General features: G+C 44.8%; 1 protein-coding gene across 1 annotated transcript in view; it reads left to right on the forward strand.

The window, feature by feature from the left end:
- LOC138970120 (phospholipid-transporting ATPase ABCA3-like) overlaps window positions 1-19213 on the forward strand; it is a 65126-nt gene that overhangs the window by 21458 nt on the left and 24455 nt on the right. Inside the window, exons 6-8 of the mRNA XM_070342603.1 lie at window positions 4305-5049; window positions 5371-6761; window positions 15505-15702. Coding sequence (XP_070198704.1) covers window positions 4305-5049; window positions 5371-6761; window positions 15505-15702 — 2334 coding nt within the window. The remainder of the gene's footprint in view (window positions 1-4304; window positions 5050-5370; window positions 6762-15504; window positions 15703-19213) is intronic.

A 19213-nucleotide genomic window follows, 5' to 3' on the forward strand; every position in this document is an offset into this window, starting at 1 on the left:
TCTCTCTCTCTCTTTCTCTCTTTGCGAATATGATTTTGAAGGGCAATCCATACAGTCGGTATCTGATATCTACAGTGTTTCGCTAATGTTTTCGTCCTGATCTTTGGGATGCGGAGGATTTTGTTTCTGGTGATGATCTGAGGGAACGGAATGGTTGATAGACGCTGAGGGAATTTGACAGGTAGGGGAGGGGGGGGGGGTGTGTATGGGGGGGGGGGGGGTGTTCAAATTTCTACACGCTTGCACCCTAACACAGCTAACTTGTAATACATCCTGAACTATGAAAGCAGCAACACGTATACTCACAGAGGCACAGAGAGGCACGCATGTTTGTGTGATGGTTTGCACGAATAACCATTGAAATTTAGTTTTGATAAAAGCAAGCGACATTTCCATTGGCATTGAGCACACAGGTGCTTAGCCAATGTGTATTGAAACTCGTCCAATTATCGGAAAATGTCATAATTTTTGGCAATATAATTATTTAACAACAAAAAGACTACCGGCTTCCGTACATAAAACAGTCAGTGGCTGTAACAACAATTCGCGGCATCCGTACCATTGGACTGTGGGAGGTCGTACACTGCTAACACTGCGACGCGTACCATTGGACTGTGGGAGGTCGTACACTGCTAACACTGCGACGCGTACCATTGGACTGTGGGAGGTCGTACACTGCTAACACTGCGACGCGTACCATTGGACTGTGGGAGGTCGTACACTGCTAACACTGCGACGCGTACCATTGGACTGTGGGAGGTCGTACACTGCTAGAACTGCGACGCGTACCATTGGACTGTGGGGGGTCGTACACTGCTAACACTGCGACGCGTACCATTGGACTGTGGGAGGTCGTACACTGCTAACACTGTGACGCGTACCATTGGACTGTGGGAGGTCGTACACTGCTAACACTGCGACGCGTACCATTGGACTGTGGGGGGTCGTACACTGCTAACACTGCGACGCGTACCATTGGACTGTGGGAGGTCGTACACTGCTAACACTGTGACGCGTACCATTGGACTGTGGGAGGTCGTACACTGCTAACACTGCGACGCGTACCATTGGACTGTGGGAGGTCGTACACTGCTAACACTGCGACGCGTACCATTGGACTGTGGGAGGTCGTACACTGCTAACACTGTGACGCGTACCATTGGACTGTGGGAGGTCGTACACTGCTAACACTGCGACGCGTACCATTGGACTGTGGGAGGTCGTACACTGCTAACACTGTGACGCGTACCATTGGACTGTGGGAGGTCGTACACTGCTAACACTGCGACGCGTACCATTGGACTGTGGGAGGTCGTACACTGCTAACACTGCGACGCGTACCATTGGACTGTGGGAGGTCGTACACTGCTAACACTGCGACGCGTACAATTGGACTGTGGGGGGTCGTACACTGCTAACACTGTGACGCGTACCATTGGACTGTGGGGGGTCGTACACTGCTAACACTGTGACGCGTACCATTGGACTGTGGGAGGTCGTACACTGCTAACACTGTGACGCGTACCATTGGACTGTGGGAGGTCGTACACTGCTAACACTGCGACGCGTACCATTGGACTGTGGGGGGTCGTACACTGCTAACACTGCGACGCGTACCCAAAAGCTACGGACAGGACCGGACCAAGTTCGTTTGAGGGGGTGGGGGGGGTGGGGTTCCAACTGAAGGTAGCGGTGCAGGGGCCGCCGATGCCCCGGTGGGGTGCAGGGGCTACGCCCCGCTGGGGGGTCTGAGGGGCAAAGCCTCCCAGAAGCAGAGAAAATTTTGCATTTGTGAGGTCATTGTTTTTGTCTTTCCTTGCAACTGGGAATCAAAATTACACATTTTCAACAGTAACAAAATACTTCAGATATTCATTTACCATAGTGGTTCAGTGGAATAATCCCAAAGACATATATATATGCCTAGTAAAATAAGTCTGACAGGACTCTTTACTTTGAATACTTAAATTCAAGCAAACAAGCAATGATTACAACATCTGGAATACAAAGGAGAAGTGGTATGAGAGATGTTGTATCTTTTCATGTCTTGGCGTCTCAAATCTTATTAGCCAGAAAGCGATGCACCGGGAACGTGCATGGGAATGGGGAAATTCTCGTAGCGTGCACCGTGCATGGAGCTTTTTCGTAACGTGCACCGTGGATCACCGTGCATGGCACTTTTGGCCTCAACGTGCACACCCCCCCCCCCCCCCCCCCCCCGCATGGTGACCCTCAGCTACGGCGAAGCTTCGCATGTCAAAACTTGAGAAGCGATGTTGGGGTCAAAGCAGAGACTATGGTCAAAGTACCACGCCGTAGCTGCGGGTTTTCGGTATAAAGACTTGGCGAAGCTTCGTGTAGTCGACTACGGGCTCAATTAAGGACGGGCTTTAACAAGAACTAAGCCTTATGATGACGTAACCACCTCACATGTTGAGTGCACCAGGCTCGGTGGGCAGCTGGATGGTTGGCACTCAATGTTGTTTTGCGAACTGGGCGTCTTTCTCTGAAGTTTAAAGTGTGTAAGCAGTTTGTAACACTTTGATTACTGAAAGCAGTGCGTGGCGGCAGCTCTTGGTCGATGCCTGCTGCCTTTTCAGTAACCTTTTTTCGCTGCATGAACTTCATTTGGATGAGGCGATCCTTCATTGTTGTGGTGACTGTAGGCCAACCATAACATCATCGTAACTGTACTGTGCCAATTGCTTGAAGCCATTCCTTCAGTCCGATGATGTTGAAGTGTGACACTGCAACACACGGAACCACTTGCCTGGCAGAAACAACATCTATAAATGTTCGCTTGAGTTCGTTTCCCTGTTGTTTTCCATGTTATCATTATCATTGGTCCAACCCTGCTCTGGTGACCAGCTCTTGATAACGACCAGCTCTTGATAACGACCAGCTCTTGATAACGAATACCTCTTGATAACGACCACATCTTGATAACGACCACCTCGTGATAACGACTACCTCTTGATAACGACTACATCTTGATAACGAATACCTCTTGATAACGACCACCTCTTGATAACGACCACCTCTTGATCCCGCAGTGGGGCACTGCGGTTATGAAATTAAAAGCCCCTCCTGTTTTTGGAACCGCAGGAGCTTTCTAGTTTGCTGTTAGGTAGATTTTTGGTTCCTCTTTCCTGTCATGCTCTCTTTTTCTTCATGAATTCTTTTCTTTTTTCTGCCTTCTTGCTCATTCACCTGTATTTTTTCCAAAAATCTCTTCTCTTGCCGCTTGTCTCGCGATTCATGTATAGTTTAATCTGTTAGTGTTCTGATGTAAGTCCAGCAGTAGATAGGTTAAGCCTATTTTAACATACTGGAAACTGGTAATCTTCCAGTAGGTATTAATTTAGTTTTACTAAAGCCTGCTGGGACACAAGTAATGGGTTAGTGCATTTGTAAACAGGAATCGCTTGACAAGTGGCCCCCTTCATCCCCCCCTTCCTCGTCCTGATATGGCTCTGCGTAGTCGGCTGGACGTTAAGCAACAAATAAACAAACAAACAAACAAACCACCTCTTGATAACGACGATCTGCCCATTACGACCACCCCGACGACATTTCCAAAAATGTGACCCTCCACCACGGAATGAGTCGCTTCACTAGTCACCAATGTGTGATTTTTGTATTTCTCTATTTTCTAAAGGATTGTTTATGCTCTACCTAGGGTTGAAACCATTTTACTAAAGAGCAAAAACTGTTTGAGTTATAAGCCTGTGAATGAGGTAACCCTCAAAACCTCGGTTCTGGTAAAAATAGCCCCAAACAATGTTTAACCTACCCAGGCCTTTCTCCATAGCAACCCGCTCACAGGTCAAGTATGTTTACCAATAGAAACTAGACAGTTTGAACGTCGGAACAAAGACCTCTCCATTCATGTGTGTAGCGACGGGTCCGTTGGAAGTATACAGGGCGAATGTTGGGTGAAAGTGGCTTTTTTCGGGGCGCTAATCTCACACATAAACGCATGGGTAGGGAGCTTCAAATGCGTGTTATTCAACTTTTAAGGCATTTTCAGCTTATCAGGTGATATAAGTAGGTGGACAACTGACTATAGAAATGTAACGAAATCGCAAAATTGATACGTGACAACCACTGGACGTAATTATTGGTGACAAGCGACTCATTCCGTGGTGGAGGGTCACAAAGGTTCTTTCCGGTATAACTGATTCACCTCTCCATTGCGACCACCTGTCGATAACGAGCAATTTTGGTCGGTCCTTTGGTTGGTTGTTGGAGACAGGTTTGATTGTACCATATATTGAAATGGAATACAATCTTGTTTGGACCAGGTGACTTTCCTGCTGCCCGAAGACCAGTCCGCCCAGTTCCCCGACCTCTTCGCCTTCCTCGAGCAGAACAAGGGTGAGCTGGGCATCACATATTTTGGCGCCTCCGCCACGACCATGGAAGAGGTGTTCCTCAAGGTCGGAGAGAGCGCAGAGATTGCCGCGCCTTCCAGCAGCACCCACATTGCCGTGCCGGAGGAGGGGGACCAGGGGGAGGAGAAGGAAGTGGAGGAAGAAACCACCACGGTCACCTCGGCTCCTGAAAACGGGAGCTCCATCGATCCCACACCTGGGGAGCAGTTCAACAACGTAAACAACGACGAGAGGAGCGACGTCAACCAGAACTCCGGCGACGTCAACCAGGGGGCCAGTGACGTTAAGCAGAAGGCCTTTAACGTCAAACTGAAGGCCAGGGGTGTTAATCAACATGCCACTGACGTCACCATGACGACCAATGACCTAAAGCTGAAGGCCAGGGGCGTCAATCTGAAGGCCAATGACGCCAACCAAAACGCCAAAGCGGTGGTGGACGTGTTGGCTCTGTCCCGGGGCTACAGTCGCCTGTCGGGCCTCCACCTCAGCCTGTCCCAGCTGCGGGGAATGCTGGTGAAGAAAGTGATCTGCTGGTGGCGCAGTCCTGCCACCAGCTTCATCCAGATCATGCTGCCTGTCGTCTTCGCCGTGCTGGCCAATCTCGTGGCCAAGCAAACATTAAACGTGGCGGATGCAAAAGGGAGTCCTCCACAAGGTACACGCGGTTTAATGTGGTATGCGTGCTTGCGTACGTAGTACGTGCGTGTGTGTGTTTGTGTGTGTGTGTGTGTGTGTGTGTGTGTGTGTGTGTGTGTTTTGGCGTGTGTGTTTGCGTGCGCGCGCGCGTGTGTGTGTGTGTGTGTGTATGTGTGTGTGTGTGTGTGTGTGTGTGTGTGTGTGTGTGTCAAGAATTCGGTGAGCAATTGTATTTTGTTTTGTTTGAAGGTATTGAATGTACTCAAGCCAACTTCTTTCCCAGCTAGTGTTCTGCACATTATAGACATTAAGTCTTATCTCACATGTCTCATTTGTTAAGGTGTAAGCCCGCCGCTGAAGCTCAACCTTGACCCGTTCTGTGAAACCACCGTGCCTTACGGCGTCTTCGACCTGCCCAGACGAGTCACCCCGCCAGGGGTCAAAGCCTCTCTCAACAGCCTGAGCAAGCTGTACGCCGGTCAGTTTGGCGACGGTCAGCACAAAGCTAAGGAGGTGGGCAGCTTCAAGGACCTGTGCAAACTGACCGTGGGCTTCTCGCCGCTAGACTTTTCCAGGAAGGTCATCGTGGGAGCTGCCTTCATGCCGGGGAAAAAAGTGTCCGACGTAATGGCCACAGCGCTCTACAACCCCTACCTGATCCACGCCAGGGCCATCGCTTTTGCCTTCGTCCTTAACGCCGTAGCCAAGGAGCGAGTCAACAGCAGCGTCAACATCGTCCCAGTCCTCCACCCGCTTCCCCAAAAGTCCGTGATAGACGTCGAGTTCTCAAAGGAACAGCTCACATTGTCTACTTACGGGATTGTGGGCCTTACGTTGGGCATGATTTTGGGGCTCGGCATGGCCTTCCACTCCCCCCTCTTCTTCTTCTCCATCATGAACGAGCGCGCGGCTGGCTCCAAGCACTTGCAGCGTGTGAGCGGGGTGAGTCCCTTGGTGTACTGGACGGGCAACCTGCTGTGGGACCTGGCGGTGTGCGTGCCAACCTTCGCCGTGATCATCGGCCTGCTGTGCTTTACTGGCCTTGAGCCCATCACAGAGGGCTCGCGACCCGCTCTCGTCGTCGTCTTCTTCGCGCTGTACGGTCCGGCCATGCTGTCTTTCGCCTACCTCGCGCACTTCTTCTTCAAGTCGGCGCTCGACGCCACGACCATTCTCTTCTTTCTTAACCTCGCCAGCGGCGTTATCATGCCGGTCGTTGTGTTCGTCTTCACTGCTTCTGAAACCTCAACCTATACAAGCATGGCCAACACCCTGGACCAGGTGTGCAGTTACTTGTTGCCACCCTACAACCTCATCGCTGGGTTGAGCAGGATTTTCACCAACTACGTCAAACTTACCTCGTGTGAACTGACCAACTACAAGCAATTGTGCCTTGTCAGGGAGGGCCGGTGCTGCAAAGGCTTCAGCAAGGGTTGTGGCGGGAAGTGTGACGACTTCTCGGAGAACTACTGGGCCTTAGAGGGCGGCATGGGCAGGTACCTGCTGTGCTTGTTCGTGCAGGGTGTGGTTTTCCTGCTGCTGACGCTGGAGTTTGAGAGGCAGGGGCTGTCGCGGTGTGACTGTGCCTGTATCTATGGGTGTTCGTGTATGGGAGGGAAGCACACAGAGGGGGACGCCGCGGAGGAAGACGAAGACGTGGCGGAAGAAAGGCGGCGCATCGCGAGCAGCGACGTCAAGGAGTTGTGCAAGCAGGACTGCGTGCTGGTCAAGGTATCTCTGTCTCTCTCTGTCTCTCTCTGTGTAAACTCTCTGTCTCTCTCAATCTCTGTCTGTTTCTGTCTCTCACAGTGTCTCTCTATGTCTCTTTATCTATCTCTCTGTCTGTTTCCACGGTGTGGGAGACGTTCCATGCGTGAAAAGCTCTGAGGCGGTAGTGATCCAGCTCTGAGGGGCCACTTTTTCGTAGTCGGCTCAGATCGATCACAACTGTAGGTGTCTAAGGCAGAGTTCCACTATACTTTTTGGTTTGCAACGTTCACAAATGCATTGGGTATTACCAAATGTAGGCACATAGATGCTACAATAAATATGGATCGCAATAATTGATCATTTGTGTCAAAAAGTGGAGATTTGTATGCAATTTCGTGGTTGTGCTCGATACAGACTAGCACAGACCACCCACACCCTCATGGGGAGCTGGGTCAATGCAAAAGCAATGTTTTGGCGTCAAAACATTTTTCAGATTGCTTCTAGATTTCTCTCAAAATTAATTAACTCGTTTAATCGATGTGCCAGTTCTGAGAATAGCAAAATGGGCGGAGCTTAGGTTTGTTCCAGCTCTGACGCAATTCGCAAAACGGACAATATAAGGCCCTTATAGATGAAATATGTACTCCTGGTGATAGAATAGCATATATTTAATACATCCTATCAGTGGATGGCATCAAAGTGGTGAAATCTGCATGTTATTCGGCAAAAACGAAATGTTCCAGCTCTGAGGTGTTTGATCGGCAAAATGTTCTAGCTCTGAGCAAATGTTGAAATGTTCCGGCTCTGAGCATTGTTTTTATCGAATGCTCTGTAACTGAACATTATGACAGATGTAAACGAAAAATCAACACAGAACATTTAATATCTTGCGTAATGAGGTATTCCTTGACTTTTAAGGTACTGCATTGGTGTTTTAGAGTAATTTCCAATAACTCTTTGTAGTATGTTGCATCCTCTTAATTTGAAATATTTCGTTCAGTACCAAATGTAAACATCTGCATGCAAAATGCATGCGTTAAGCAAACCCTGTTTAAGGTGGAGATAAATGAAGCTGTTAGGTAGACACAGTTATTGCTTCGTGTCTATTTGTTTCTTGACCAGTACTCTTGATTTTGGTACCGTTTAGAATGATGCTTACCGTATTTGAATTGATCAAACACGTGGCAGTCGCTTATAAATGATGAAGTGTTTAGCTTTTCCCGATCAAGGTACATACTGTTACTTATTCGAACCTGGCAGTGAGGAGGGTATCACCGCAACAGTTGGTTTACATCATATATATATGTGACCCACCACCACGAAATGAGTCGCATGTCACCTCGCGCGGTTCTGCGCTAGGCTTAAAATAAGTCCGGGCAGTGTCTGGTAACAGTGTGAGGTTCACCTTAGTCACAGGCTTATAATATAACTCAAACAGTTTTCGCTCTTTTCTAAAACGGGTTTCACCACTGGATAGAGCATACAAAACTCTTTAGGAAAATGTAAAAATATGAAAATCATGCAAAGGTGACATACGACTCATTCCGTGGTGGAGGGTCACATACATGTCACCGTGTATGTATGTGTAGTTTTGATTCTCTGCTAGAGGAAGTAGATATTAGCAAAATACATGTATCAATTACGGCCGCCAGATGCATTTTATATTTTCAAATTATCTACTTACCCTAGCAGATAATCCAAACCGTACATGTATACGTACATGACCGTAAAAGTTAGCTCTGGTGTTTGGCACTCAGCTTTTTCTGTCTGTGAAAACGTTGCAACATGTATGTGAACGTCAGGGCATGTAACATTGATGACGTCACCATGTGCCATCGCATCTTAAAGGCACAGTAAGCCTCCCGTAAACCATCACAGATACTGTCAGGCTTTTACACACAGTACAAACACCCTTCCATTTGAATGCTCACCAAACGGGAACATCCTAGGGCCTCTACGTAAAGAGCTAGCAATTTTCAAAGAATTAATTTTGCGGATTGCCTAGCAGACAATCGGACGGTGTTTTTTTTGCGCTACTAAGTAACTAACCTAACTTTTGAAATCTAAATAGTAAATTGACAGCTTGTTACACAAACATTCTTAAATCATAAAAGAAATCTTTTTTTCATCAAGACAAGATCAGAACAATACGAAGTTTTGAAAATTTAAAAAAAGATAGCCCGGAAGCAGGGTCACGCAAGGTCGTGGTTCTCGTAGCAGACGACGCTGCCTGGCGCCACTGCTCTAGTTCGCAGCCATTTCAATGTTGCATTTCAGATTCAAAGGTACACAATAACGTGCTATTGCAGATAAGCTTACAGAGATTCGCATTGAAATCACAAACTGACGGTTAAATTGTGAAAAAAAAGGAAACTGGATTACACGGGTTCACGATGGCTCAGAGGTAAGATACACCACGCAAAAATAAATTCTTTGAAAATTGCTTGCTCTTTACGGAGGGCACCTAGAATGTTTTCATGCCAGCCGGGCATACAAAGTTTGCCCCCGACTGGGGCTTTGGCCTGCTAAAGAAGTGTTTCCGGCGATCCGAGATGTCCTGCCTCGATGATTTGTTCGAGGTCGTGCGAGAGAGCACAGCAGTGATCCACGTTAACATTCCACAGCTAGTCGGCAGGGAGGATGGCTCTACTCTTGTCAACACGTACGACTGGCAGACCTTCCTCAAGCCAGCGTTCAAGCGCCTGCCTGGCATGCTGAAGTTTGCCCACTTCAGAATGTCACACCAGCACCCTGGCTGTGTCTTTGTGAGGATGTCTCTGGCTGAAGTTGAGGAGCAGCGGAACCTGCTGGTCAGCCGGGAAGCTTTCCGAGCCTTGGCAGACATGCCACTGATTCTGCCCACCCCCGGACTCTCGCATGAGCGACAAACATACCTGTTCACCCAGATTCGTGAGTTTGTGCGCGAGGACAAGAGGGATGTGATGTGTCCACCCCCCCCCCCCCCCCAACTAACCTACTTTCCATCTGCTTACTCATAGTATATATATGGTTTATATTGTAGTACATTTTTGTGTACACTACATTGGCTACACACTGTGATGCTGCCGGGACTTGGTACGTACCACGGCTGTTCCCATTGCTTCATTTCTGCTACTTTAGCTGCAGGCTATTTCCAGCACCCATCCTTTCCTCACAGCAGAGATAACACAGCATCTAGTATCTCTCTCAGGGCTATGCACAGAGTGAGAGAAGGCCAATCTCCCAGTATAGCGCGGAAGCAGTTGGGCATAACAGGCAAGCGAGCTTAACAGTGTGCTGGCTGCAGCTGCTGGTAACCAAGCTATTCTCTCTGCTGGGCAGCAAGCTAGGAACAGCCGTGCCCGGCAGTACATTTTTTCAAGTTTAAGGATCACTGGAGTGACATTTTAAATAATGGAACTGGCTTGACTTCAGATCTGTGCAATCATGAAGTTCATTGTGTTTATTATTTGGATTGACTTGTGAATCAGGATTATTGAGACTCTTTGCTTTCAAACCTGTTGTCCGAGGAGGAATCATTTGTGTGTAGTTGAAGGATAACAGTAAGGAATAGCAAAGCAAAATGCTGATACAAAAATTATTAGATTATAAAAAACGCTGGCGCTGGACCCGAGTACTCTTCAGACTGGCTCGCTCCCCCAGTATGAAAATTTTTGTCTTGTGCACGTGGATTTAAAAAAAAAAAAAAAAATTAGTTATTTATTTTACACAATTAAAAACATTTAATAAACATTTAATTTGTTTGTTTTGATTCCATTACATGATTACTGAAGAAGGAGTTTTCACTCCGAAATATTTATTTCATCTTGGTGTTTGGGTGTTATTTTTTATTCTTATACAATTAAAAACATTATTAGAGTAAAATAAAACATTAAAACGTTCATAATAAACAATAGTAAACAAGAATTAAAAAAAAAAAAAATAGACCGCCCATGCCGGGAATCGAACCCAGTGTCGCTGGCTGGCTGGCTCTTCTATTAGCCGCACAGCAGTTGTATCCCACCGCGAATCGCGCCCACCGCCAAGAGTCGTTTTTGTGGATTATTTCGCATTTAGGTCCCAGGTAACATTATGAAGTTTTAATACGATCAATCGGACCTATTATCAAGTTAGTGTATCAACTTTTGAACGAACTGCGCCCAGTAGTTTCCCAGCAATAAGCTGTTAAGTCGAGACACACAGACAGACAGACAGACAGACAGACACACAATTAAAGTCTGTTGGACCCTAGTACTGCGTACTCGGGGATAAACTTACATCTGTTCAAAGTTTGCCAGTACATTCGTCTGTTCGACCCGGTTATCTGACAGTTACAGCTGTTGCCTTCTAGACTCAAAGCTGCCCCCCCCCCCCTCTCTCTCTCTCTGTCTCTCACTCTCTCTCTGTCTCTCTCTCTCTCTCTCTCACTCTCTCTCTCTCTCTCTCTCTCTCTCTCTCTCTCTCTCTCTCTCTCTCTTTCTCTCTCTCTTTCAGTCGGTTTTCAGTCGGTTTGCAGTGGGACAATTTTGCTTGCACTACTTTTTCCTTAGTTTTATCTTCATGCAATTAAATTGTATATTTATTGTATGGAGCATTGGAGGACAATCGACTTCAACAATTCAGATTCGTTTGAAATATTCAGGTTTTAATGAGATTGATGTATCGTTCATATTTAAGTTCACTCAAGTAACCACAAATAAAACCCAAGTGAGATCAGTACTCTGTGACTTATTGTTTCGGTTCGTAAAAATGAACTTTAATAATAATGCTTAAAATATCAAGCTTATGCTTTACAAACTAAGACAATTAATTATTTGAGAGAAGGTTTAAGTTGCACATGGCTGTTAGTAAGTTGTTATACACCCATTGGCATTATGTATTTTATGGAAGAGCATGGATAATTTTGACTGCTATTTTGGTGAGACCTAGTTTCTCGAATCACATTTTCACTATGAACTGTACTTTAAAAATCTCACAAATCCTACAGTGATGCAAAATCACCATGGAAACAAACATAAAACTGTTGTTTAGTGTACTCTGTACACATGTTATTCCATTAGAACGAAATTTAAGCATAGTTGCTAGGGACTCATCGCTGTTGAATGTGTCCAAACTTTAAGTCCAATTTCCTCAAAATGGCCGCCATTAATACCCGTATTTCAAACTGCTCCTGAGTCTTCATTTTTGGGAGTATCCTTTTCATTCAAACATCACATAAAAGCTTGTTTTCTAAGCTTTCATATGATATGCATGTCTAAATATTCCAAAATTCAGGTTATCTACCATTTTGTCAGATCCGGTCACAAATATGCTCAGAATGAAAATAAAATAGGTTCAGGAAGTACTACGCGAGATTTGTTCCATCTCTAGCTCATGCCTCTCAGATCGTCATTCAGTTTTTGAGTCACTTGAGAAAAAGTGACTCTATGTAATCGGTCAGTGTTAGTCTGTCCGGCCGGCCGGCCGGCCGTCCGGCCGGCCGTCCGTAGACACCACCTTAACGTTGGACTTTTCTCGGAAACTATCAAAGCGATCGGGCTCATATTTTGTTTAGTCGTGACCTCCAATGACCTCTACACTTTAACGATGGTTTCGTTGACCTTTGACCTTTTTCAAGGTCACAGGTCAGCGTCAAAGGAAAAATTAGACATTTTATATCTTTGACAAAGTTCATCGGATGTGATTGAAACTTTGTAGGATTATTCTTTACATCAAAGTATTTACATCTGTAGCCTTTTACGAACGTTATCAGAAAAACAAGGGAGATAACTAGCCTTTTCTGTTCGGCAACACACAACTTAACGTTGGGCTTTTCTCGGAAACTATAAAAGTGACCGGGCTCAAATTTTATGTGAACGTGACTCATTGTGTTGTGAATAGCAATTTCTTCCTGTCCATCTGATGCCTCATATAATATTCAGAACTGCGAAAGTGACTCGATCGAGCGTTTGCTCTTCTTGTTAATAAAAATGAACAGTTTGAAGGCGATTGGTGCTCACATTTTGGAGAAATTCACGTTTGATTTTTAGATCTAGATCTAAATCTTTCATCACTTTACAATCGCCTTAATGCGCAGTATAAATTTTCATTCATTCATTCATATGGGGTCGCCCGACCCGGGTATCGAACCCGAGACCTTTAGGTTACAAGTCCAACGTGCTACCGACTGGGCGACCCGGCGAAGAAGAAGACCAAGCTAAGAAGAAGAAGAAGAAGAAGAAAAGATCATCGGTTTCTGTTTTTTGGTTCAGTGGGTAGAGATACTGCCCCATAGTAACTCTCCATGGTTCCTGAAAAATAGCTCCAAGCCAATTAGAGGACATAAACATGAGTGTGCAGGGTCGGTGGTCAAACACAAACGGTGGGCAAACACGGCTGCTGCGGGGGAGAAACACGGCAGCTTCGGGGGGCAAACAAAGAAATTGTAGGATAATTCTCATTCTCCGAATGCTTTTCGCTGTCTGCAAGGTCCTAGAAGCTTGAAACTCGGCCTCAGTACTGCAGAAAGGTTCAGGTTTTTGTGGAACTGATGATGGCAGTTCTTCACATTAAAGTTTACACCAGTAATTTGTTGCGAATGCTACGAAATTTGCTTCTGTGCAGTTACAGGCGTGATATTTTACAGAATCACGGCTATAATATACAAAATATGCACCCAAAAAATACATCGGCGTGTAGAAGAAACACTAACAGATCTAACAAGACATATCTTAATGTGCAAAGTTACGAAATGTTTATAAATACAAGAAGCTGTTTTATCGAGACACAAACCCCACTCAACTTACCGCTCCAGCGTGCGGGGTGCAAATACCCGTGCAGCACGCAACACACCGCTGCGAAGGAGTCTACGATGTGATATTGTTGTGTTAAAACTTAAAGGTGGTCGTCTACATTTTTGCTTTTTTTCAATAATCTTATGGTTGAATTTCGCTAAAAAGTTATGTCAGATGATGAATGAACCCTGGGGAAAAGAGTTATATAAAAAAAAATATGTCAAAAAAGTTTTTATTTTTCGGGAGTGTTAGATCTACTCCCAATGTTTTGTTTTCTGTTTGCTGAGATCATGTGCTTTGCCTAAAAATTTCGACCAATCAAATTATCAGCGGTGCATGCGCAAAGAGTCATTTACGGTCCAAAGATGTCTGCTAACTTGCGCTTGACAGACGCAGTGAGTAAAAAGCGAACTTCCGATCGATCAAGGCGGCTTAGGCCTGAAAGTGTAAATTTGGTGAAACCAAAAACAAGCCTGGGATGTTGCGAAGTTGGAAGTAGGCGCCAAATCCGACCGGCAAGTGAAAAAAAATGCTCATTGAAAGTTACGTCGGGGGTGTATAAGCACGACAAATAGCGTGGGGAATTATGCTTAGACCCAAAGAAAATGGTTACAGAAAGTTTTTTTTGTTGCAACACATTTAGATAGCCTGTCTCAACATTCACCAAGAGTTTTACCGTTGGCAGCCTCTATGCATAACTTTTTTTATGACGGTTTGATTACGTCACATAAAAACCCTTGTTTTCCTCAATGACGTTGTAAAATTCCACTCAACAGCGCTTCATTTTAAAGTTCTTAGCCTACCGTCATCTATAATGCACAATTCATTAGGCCGGTGGAGGGACAAGGGTCAAGAGTATGAGCAGACTAAAAAACGGTACCCATGTCCCACCCCCGTGTCACCACAGTAACACGTAAAAGACCTTGGTCATTCTGCCATTGTATTGGTGCAGTTAGATTATTACACCTTAATATGCGCACATCTCGGTAGCGCCACTCTTGTTGCTGCAAGCTTTCATTGGGAGGAAGCGACCCGAATTTCCAAGCAATGGGATAATAAAATAATGAACATGAAATAAACAAGATGTTGTTCACGTACGGATAATAAAAGAAAGGCAATCTTTAATACGACTATACCTCGTCCACAGCATGCGAGTGTACACTAAGATCACTAGTCTGGTGATCTACCACCTGAGCTACCGACCCCCCCTCGACAACACCGTTATCCACAAACCCATCGTGCGCGCGAAAGCCAGAGACTGACGCCAATTTTCAGAGCAGTGAGAGTCCACTAGGGTCAGTCTGATGAATCATCATGAACCACTGACTAGGGAGGGACGTAACTTGTCCGCTCCTGACATTCAGTTTGCGTTAGGCCTGTGCTTTTGCTTTATTTTTATGATGAAGCCTTAATTCCTGAACCGAATCATTCAGCAGAGCCTCTTTGTAAACCGCCATAAAACATATAGTTCCGTAATGTGCAATGCTGCAAGCGTAAAATTGACTTGTGAGAGGATCCCTGAAATGCGACAACTCAGCTAAGATTTCATGTCGACGAATGATGAACACAGTACGTGAACAGAGCAAACACATTGCTTGGAACTGTTTTGTTGCATTATGAAGCCTTGTTTGCAGCCACTTAAAAGGCATATACGACAAGAATGTATTGCATAATTGATAAAAGAACTTACCAGCGAACTTTCGTCAAGGAAGCGGCTGCTCGCCGCTAGGAATTCTGGGTGATTGAGCACTTTGAACACTTCCGGTTAACATTATGTTCCAAATAAGGATATCCTACTATGCTAAATTACTACAATGAATTTTCAAACGGCTACCCTGACTCCGTCCTCTCTGATCGGAGGGGGGTGTTTTTTGAAAGTGTTAGTGACTAGACTCAGCATTTTAGCTGTCAAATGTCAAGTTCTGTGAGAAAATGTAGACGAGGACCTTTAAATTGATTTACTTAAAAAAACAAATTAAAAATATTCTCACTAAAACCTTGTATGAACCCAGGACATATGCAAGACGTTCGGGTCTTACCGGGCTGTGGACAATCTGAGTGTGGGAGTGGATGAGAAGGAGTGTTTCGGGCTGCTGGGGCAGAACGGGGCGGGCAAGTCCACCACATTCAAGATGCTGACGGGCGAAGTCTTCATAACCAAGGGTGAAGCCTTCGTCAACGGCTACAGCGTCAACGGTCAGCTCCGCCTGGTGTGTGTGTGTGTGTGTGTGTGTGTGTGTGTGTGTGTGTGTGTGTGTGTGTGTGTGTGTGTGTGTGTGTGTGTGTGTGTGTGTGTGTGTGCGCGCGCACAAGTGTGTGTGTGTGTGTGTGTGTGTGTGTGTGTGTATGTGTGTGTGTGCGTGCATGTGTAACGCCCAGTGATATTGTTATTTTGTCAGACAAGAATTTGTAACAGTGAATTATAGGATAATCTCCCGATGCGACCTCGTCAAGTTTTGGGGTCACAGGGGGTCAATTTCGATTCATAGATATTAACCTAACATTGACGTTATTTCAGGCATTTTTGAAGCTGGAGCTTTGAAACGTTGAACACTGTGGTTTTGATCATTTGCCGACATGATGATCCATGTTTGGTTCACCCCTGTCACAATTTGGGGTCAAAGCTGGGTCATCTTCGTAAAAACTTTGCGTTGAGGTTTTCTGGTGTATTTTTGAGTCACTTGAGAAAATGTGACTCTATGTAATCGGTCAGTGTTAGTCTGGCCGGCCGGCCGGCCGGCCGGCCGGCCGGCCGTCCGTAGACACCACCTTAACGTTGGACTTTTCTCGGAAACTATCAAAGCGATCGGGCTCATATTTTGTTTAGTCGTGACCTCCAATGACCTCTACACTTTAACGATGGTTTCGTTGACCTTTGACCTTTTTCAAGGTCACAGGTCAGCGTCAAAGGAAAAATTAGACATTTTATATCTTTGACAAAGTTCATCGGATGTGATTGAAACTTTGTAGGATTATTCTTTACATCAAAGTATTTACATCTGTAGCCTTTTACGAACGTTATCAGAAAAAACAAGGGAGATAACTAGCCTTTTCTGTTCGGCAACACACAACTTAACGTTGGGCTTTTCTCGGAAACTATAAAAGTGACCGGGCTCAAATTTTATGTGAACGTGACTCATTGTGTTGTGAATAGCAATTTCTTCCTGTCCATCTGATGCCTCATATAATATTCAGAACTGCGAAAGTGACTCGATCGAGCGTTTGCTCTTCTTGTTTTTTTAAAGCAAATGCCTCCAAATTTCACACAATTGTAGGTGTTGAGGATTACCAGAAATGACCGAATTTGGTTTGTTTCATCAAAATTCAGATTCACAGCATGAAAATGTTTACTGGAACAAGATTTTCACCATGGAAAATATCCTCTGAGCTATTAAGAATATAAGACTTGACCTCATTAAGCTATGATGCCATTGGTAATGTCTGGTGATGTTAGTCTTATAGTAAGACTATTGGTAGGTAGGTCCACTAATTTTTTTCAAAATTACTTCAAGTATGTAATGTGTTTCCCGTGTGTAGTCGGCATGCTAACTAAGAAGGTTGCAAAATCTCAAAGGTGTATGACAAATAGTTTCAGAGAGATTGACGTTCAAAGTTTCCATTATTTGGCGTTATTTGCTGTTTTGCGTTGTTGGTCAGTTTTGCGTCGACGCAGCGCATGCAATTTTTGTTGTAGAAATGCAACATTTTCTGGATACACTGACATACACATAGTGTATACCTCGATTTTTTTCCCAAGCTGTATCTTTGTAATGTGGTGAAATAATGTGCCCCGAAAATGACAAAAATCACAATGGTCAAAAAATGAAATTTTGACTTGTTTGAAAATATTTAGTTTAATGTTACAAACCGTTGGCGGGGCTTATTTATAACAAAAAAATATGTAGGGGGCCTATTAGCTTTATAATGTAGTAAAATCACAGAAAAGCGAAACAAATGCTGAAATAACTCAACATCGTTAAAATTTGAAAATAACGTGAAGACAAAATAAGTTTACCGAGTACTAATTTTATATCTTCATACCAGAAATACCTAGGACTTCCACTAAGAAATCATATATTGTATATTCAAAAGCAGGCTTAAATTAAAATTAAAATTAAATCAACAAAAATATGGTTGCACCGACACGCATGTGGGTCTGAATATTTCCACCACCATTAAAATGTTTCATAACCTGTATCATTTTAAGACCCAACTGTGTGGAAAAAAATCAAAAGCATCTTTGAAATTGAATAGCTGTTTTATAAATTGAAAGTTACATTAAGACATTGAGTTATAACATTGCGACGTCAGGTGCTATATGTATATACAAAGACAACAACATCAGGGCCGGACTACCGGGGGGGTTATGGGGGTTGCGCAACCCCCCCCCCCCTAGCCTAAACATGTACCTTACTTATTTAATTTTTTTTTTATTATTGCTTATTTTATGCCGTTTCATGCAAGGAGCGACCATTTTCTTATCTCAGAATATGACCTACCCGTCAGCTTCAGGGGGCTTCGCCCCCTGACCCCCACAACGAGGGGGGGGGGGGGGGTGGGTTCTAGGGTTTCCGGACCCCCCCCCCCCCCAGCCAAAAAATAAAAATATTGAATGAGGTATGCATTTCTTTATTTTACATTGAGTTTCAATTTTTGGGGTATTAATCAGTGACAAAATCTGCTGCCTGAAACTGGTAATGATCATCCTCAGAATGCACCAGATTGCACCATTTTGCATCCTTTTTTGACTCACATGCGAAGCAAAAGTGAGTCTATGTACTCACCCGAGTCGTCCGTCCGTCCGTCCGTCCGTCCGTCCGTCCGTCCGGACGTCCGTCCGGCCGTCCGGAAAACTTTAACGTTGGATATTTCTTGGACACTATTCAGTCTATTAGTACCAAATTTGGCAAGATGGTGTATGATGACAAGGCCCCAAAAAACATACATAGCATCTTGACCTTGCTTCAAGGTCAAGGTCGCAGGGGCCATAAATGTTGTCTAAAAAACAGCTATTTTTCACATTTTTCACATTTTCTCTGAAGTTTTTGAGATTGAATACCTCACCTATATATGATATATAGGGCAAAGTAAGCCCCATCTTTTGATACCAGTTTGGTTTACCTTGCTTCAAGGTCAAGGTCACAGGGGCTCTTCAAAGTTGGATTGTATACATATTTTGAAGTGACCTTGACCCTGAACTATGGAAGATAACTGTTTCAAACTTAAAAATTATGTGGGGCACATGTTATGCTTTCATCATGAGACACATTTGGTCACATATGATCAAGGTCAAGGTCTCTTTGACCCTTATGAAATGTGACCAAAATAAGGTAGTGAACCACTAAAAGTGACCATATCTCATGGTAGAAAGAGCCAATAAGCACCATTGTACTTCCTATGTCTTGAATTAACAGCTTTGTGTTGCATGACCTTGGATGACCTTGACCTTGGGTCAAGGTCACATGTATTTTGGTAGGAAAAATGTGTAAAGCAGTTCTTAGTGTATGATGTCATTGCTAGGTTTAGGTCAAGCATGTGAGTCGTATGGGCTTTGCCCTTCTTGTTTCAACATTTTCCGGGGGGGCATGCCCCCGGACCCCCCCAGCAAACTAGGCGCTTCGCGCCGTCGGCTCGGCGCTTCGCGCCTTCACACCCATATCTTCACAAAATACTTTTGAAAAAAACCAGTCATAAAATGAACTGATCCGCCCCTGCCGCCAG

Source organism: Littorina saxatilis, linkage group LG7 (genome assembly GCF_037325665.1).
Source record: "Littorina saxatilis isolate snail1 linkage group LG7, US_GU_Lsax_2.0, whole genome shotgun sequence".
Lineage (NCBI taxonomy): Eukaryota > Metazoa > Mollusca > Gastropoda > Littorinimorpha > Littorinidae > Littorina > Littorina saxatilis.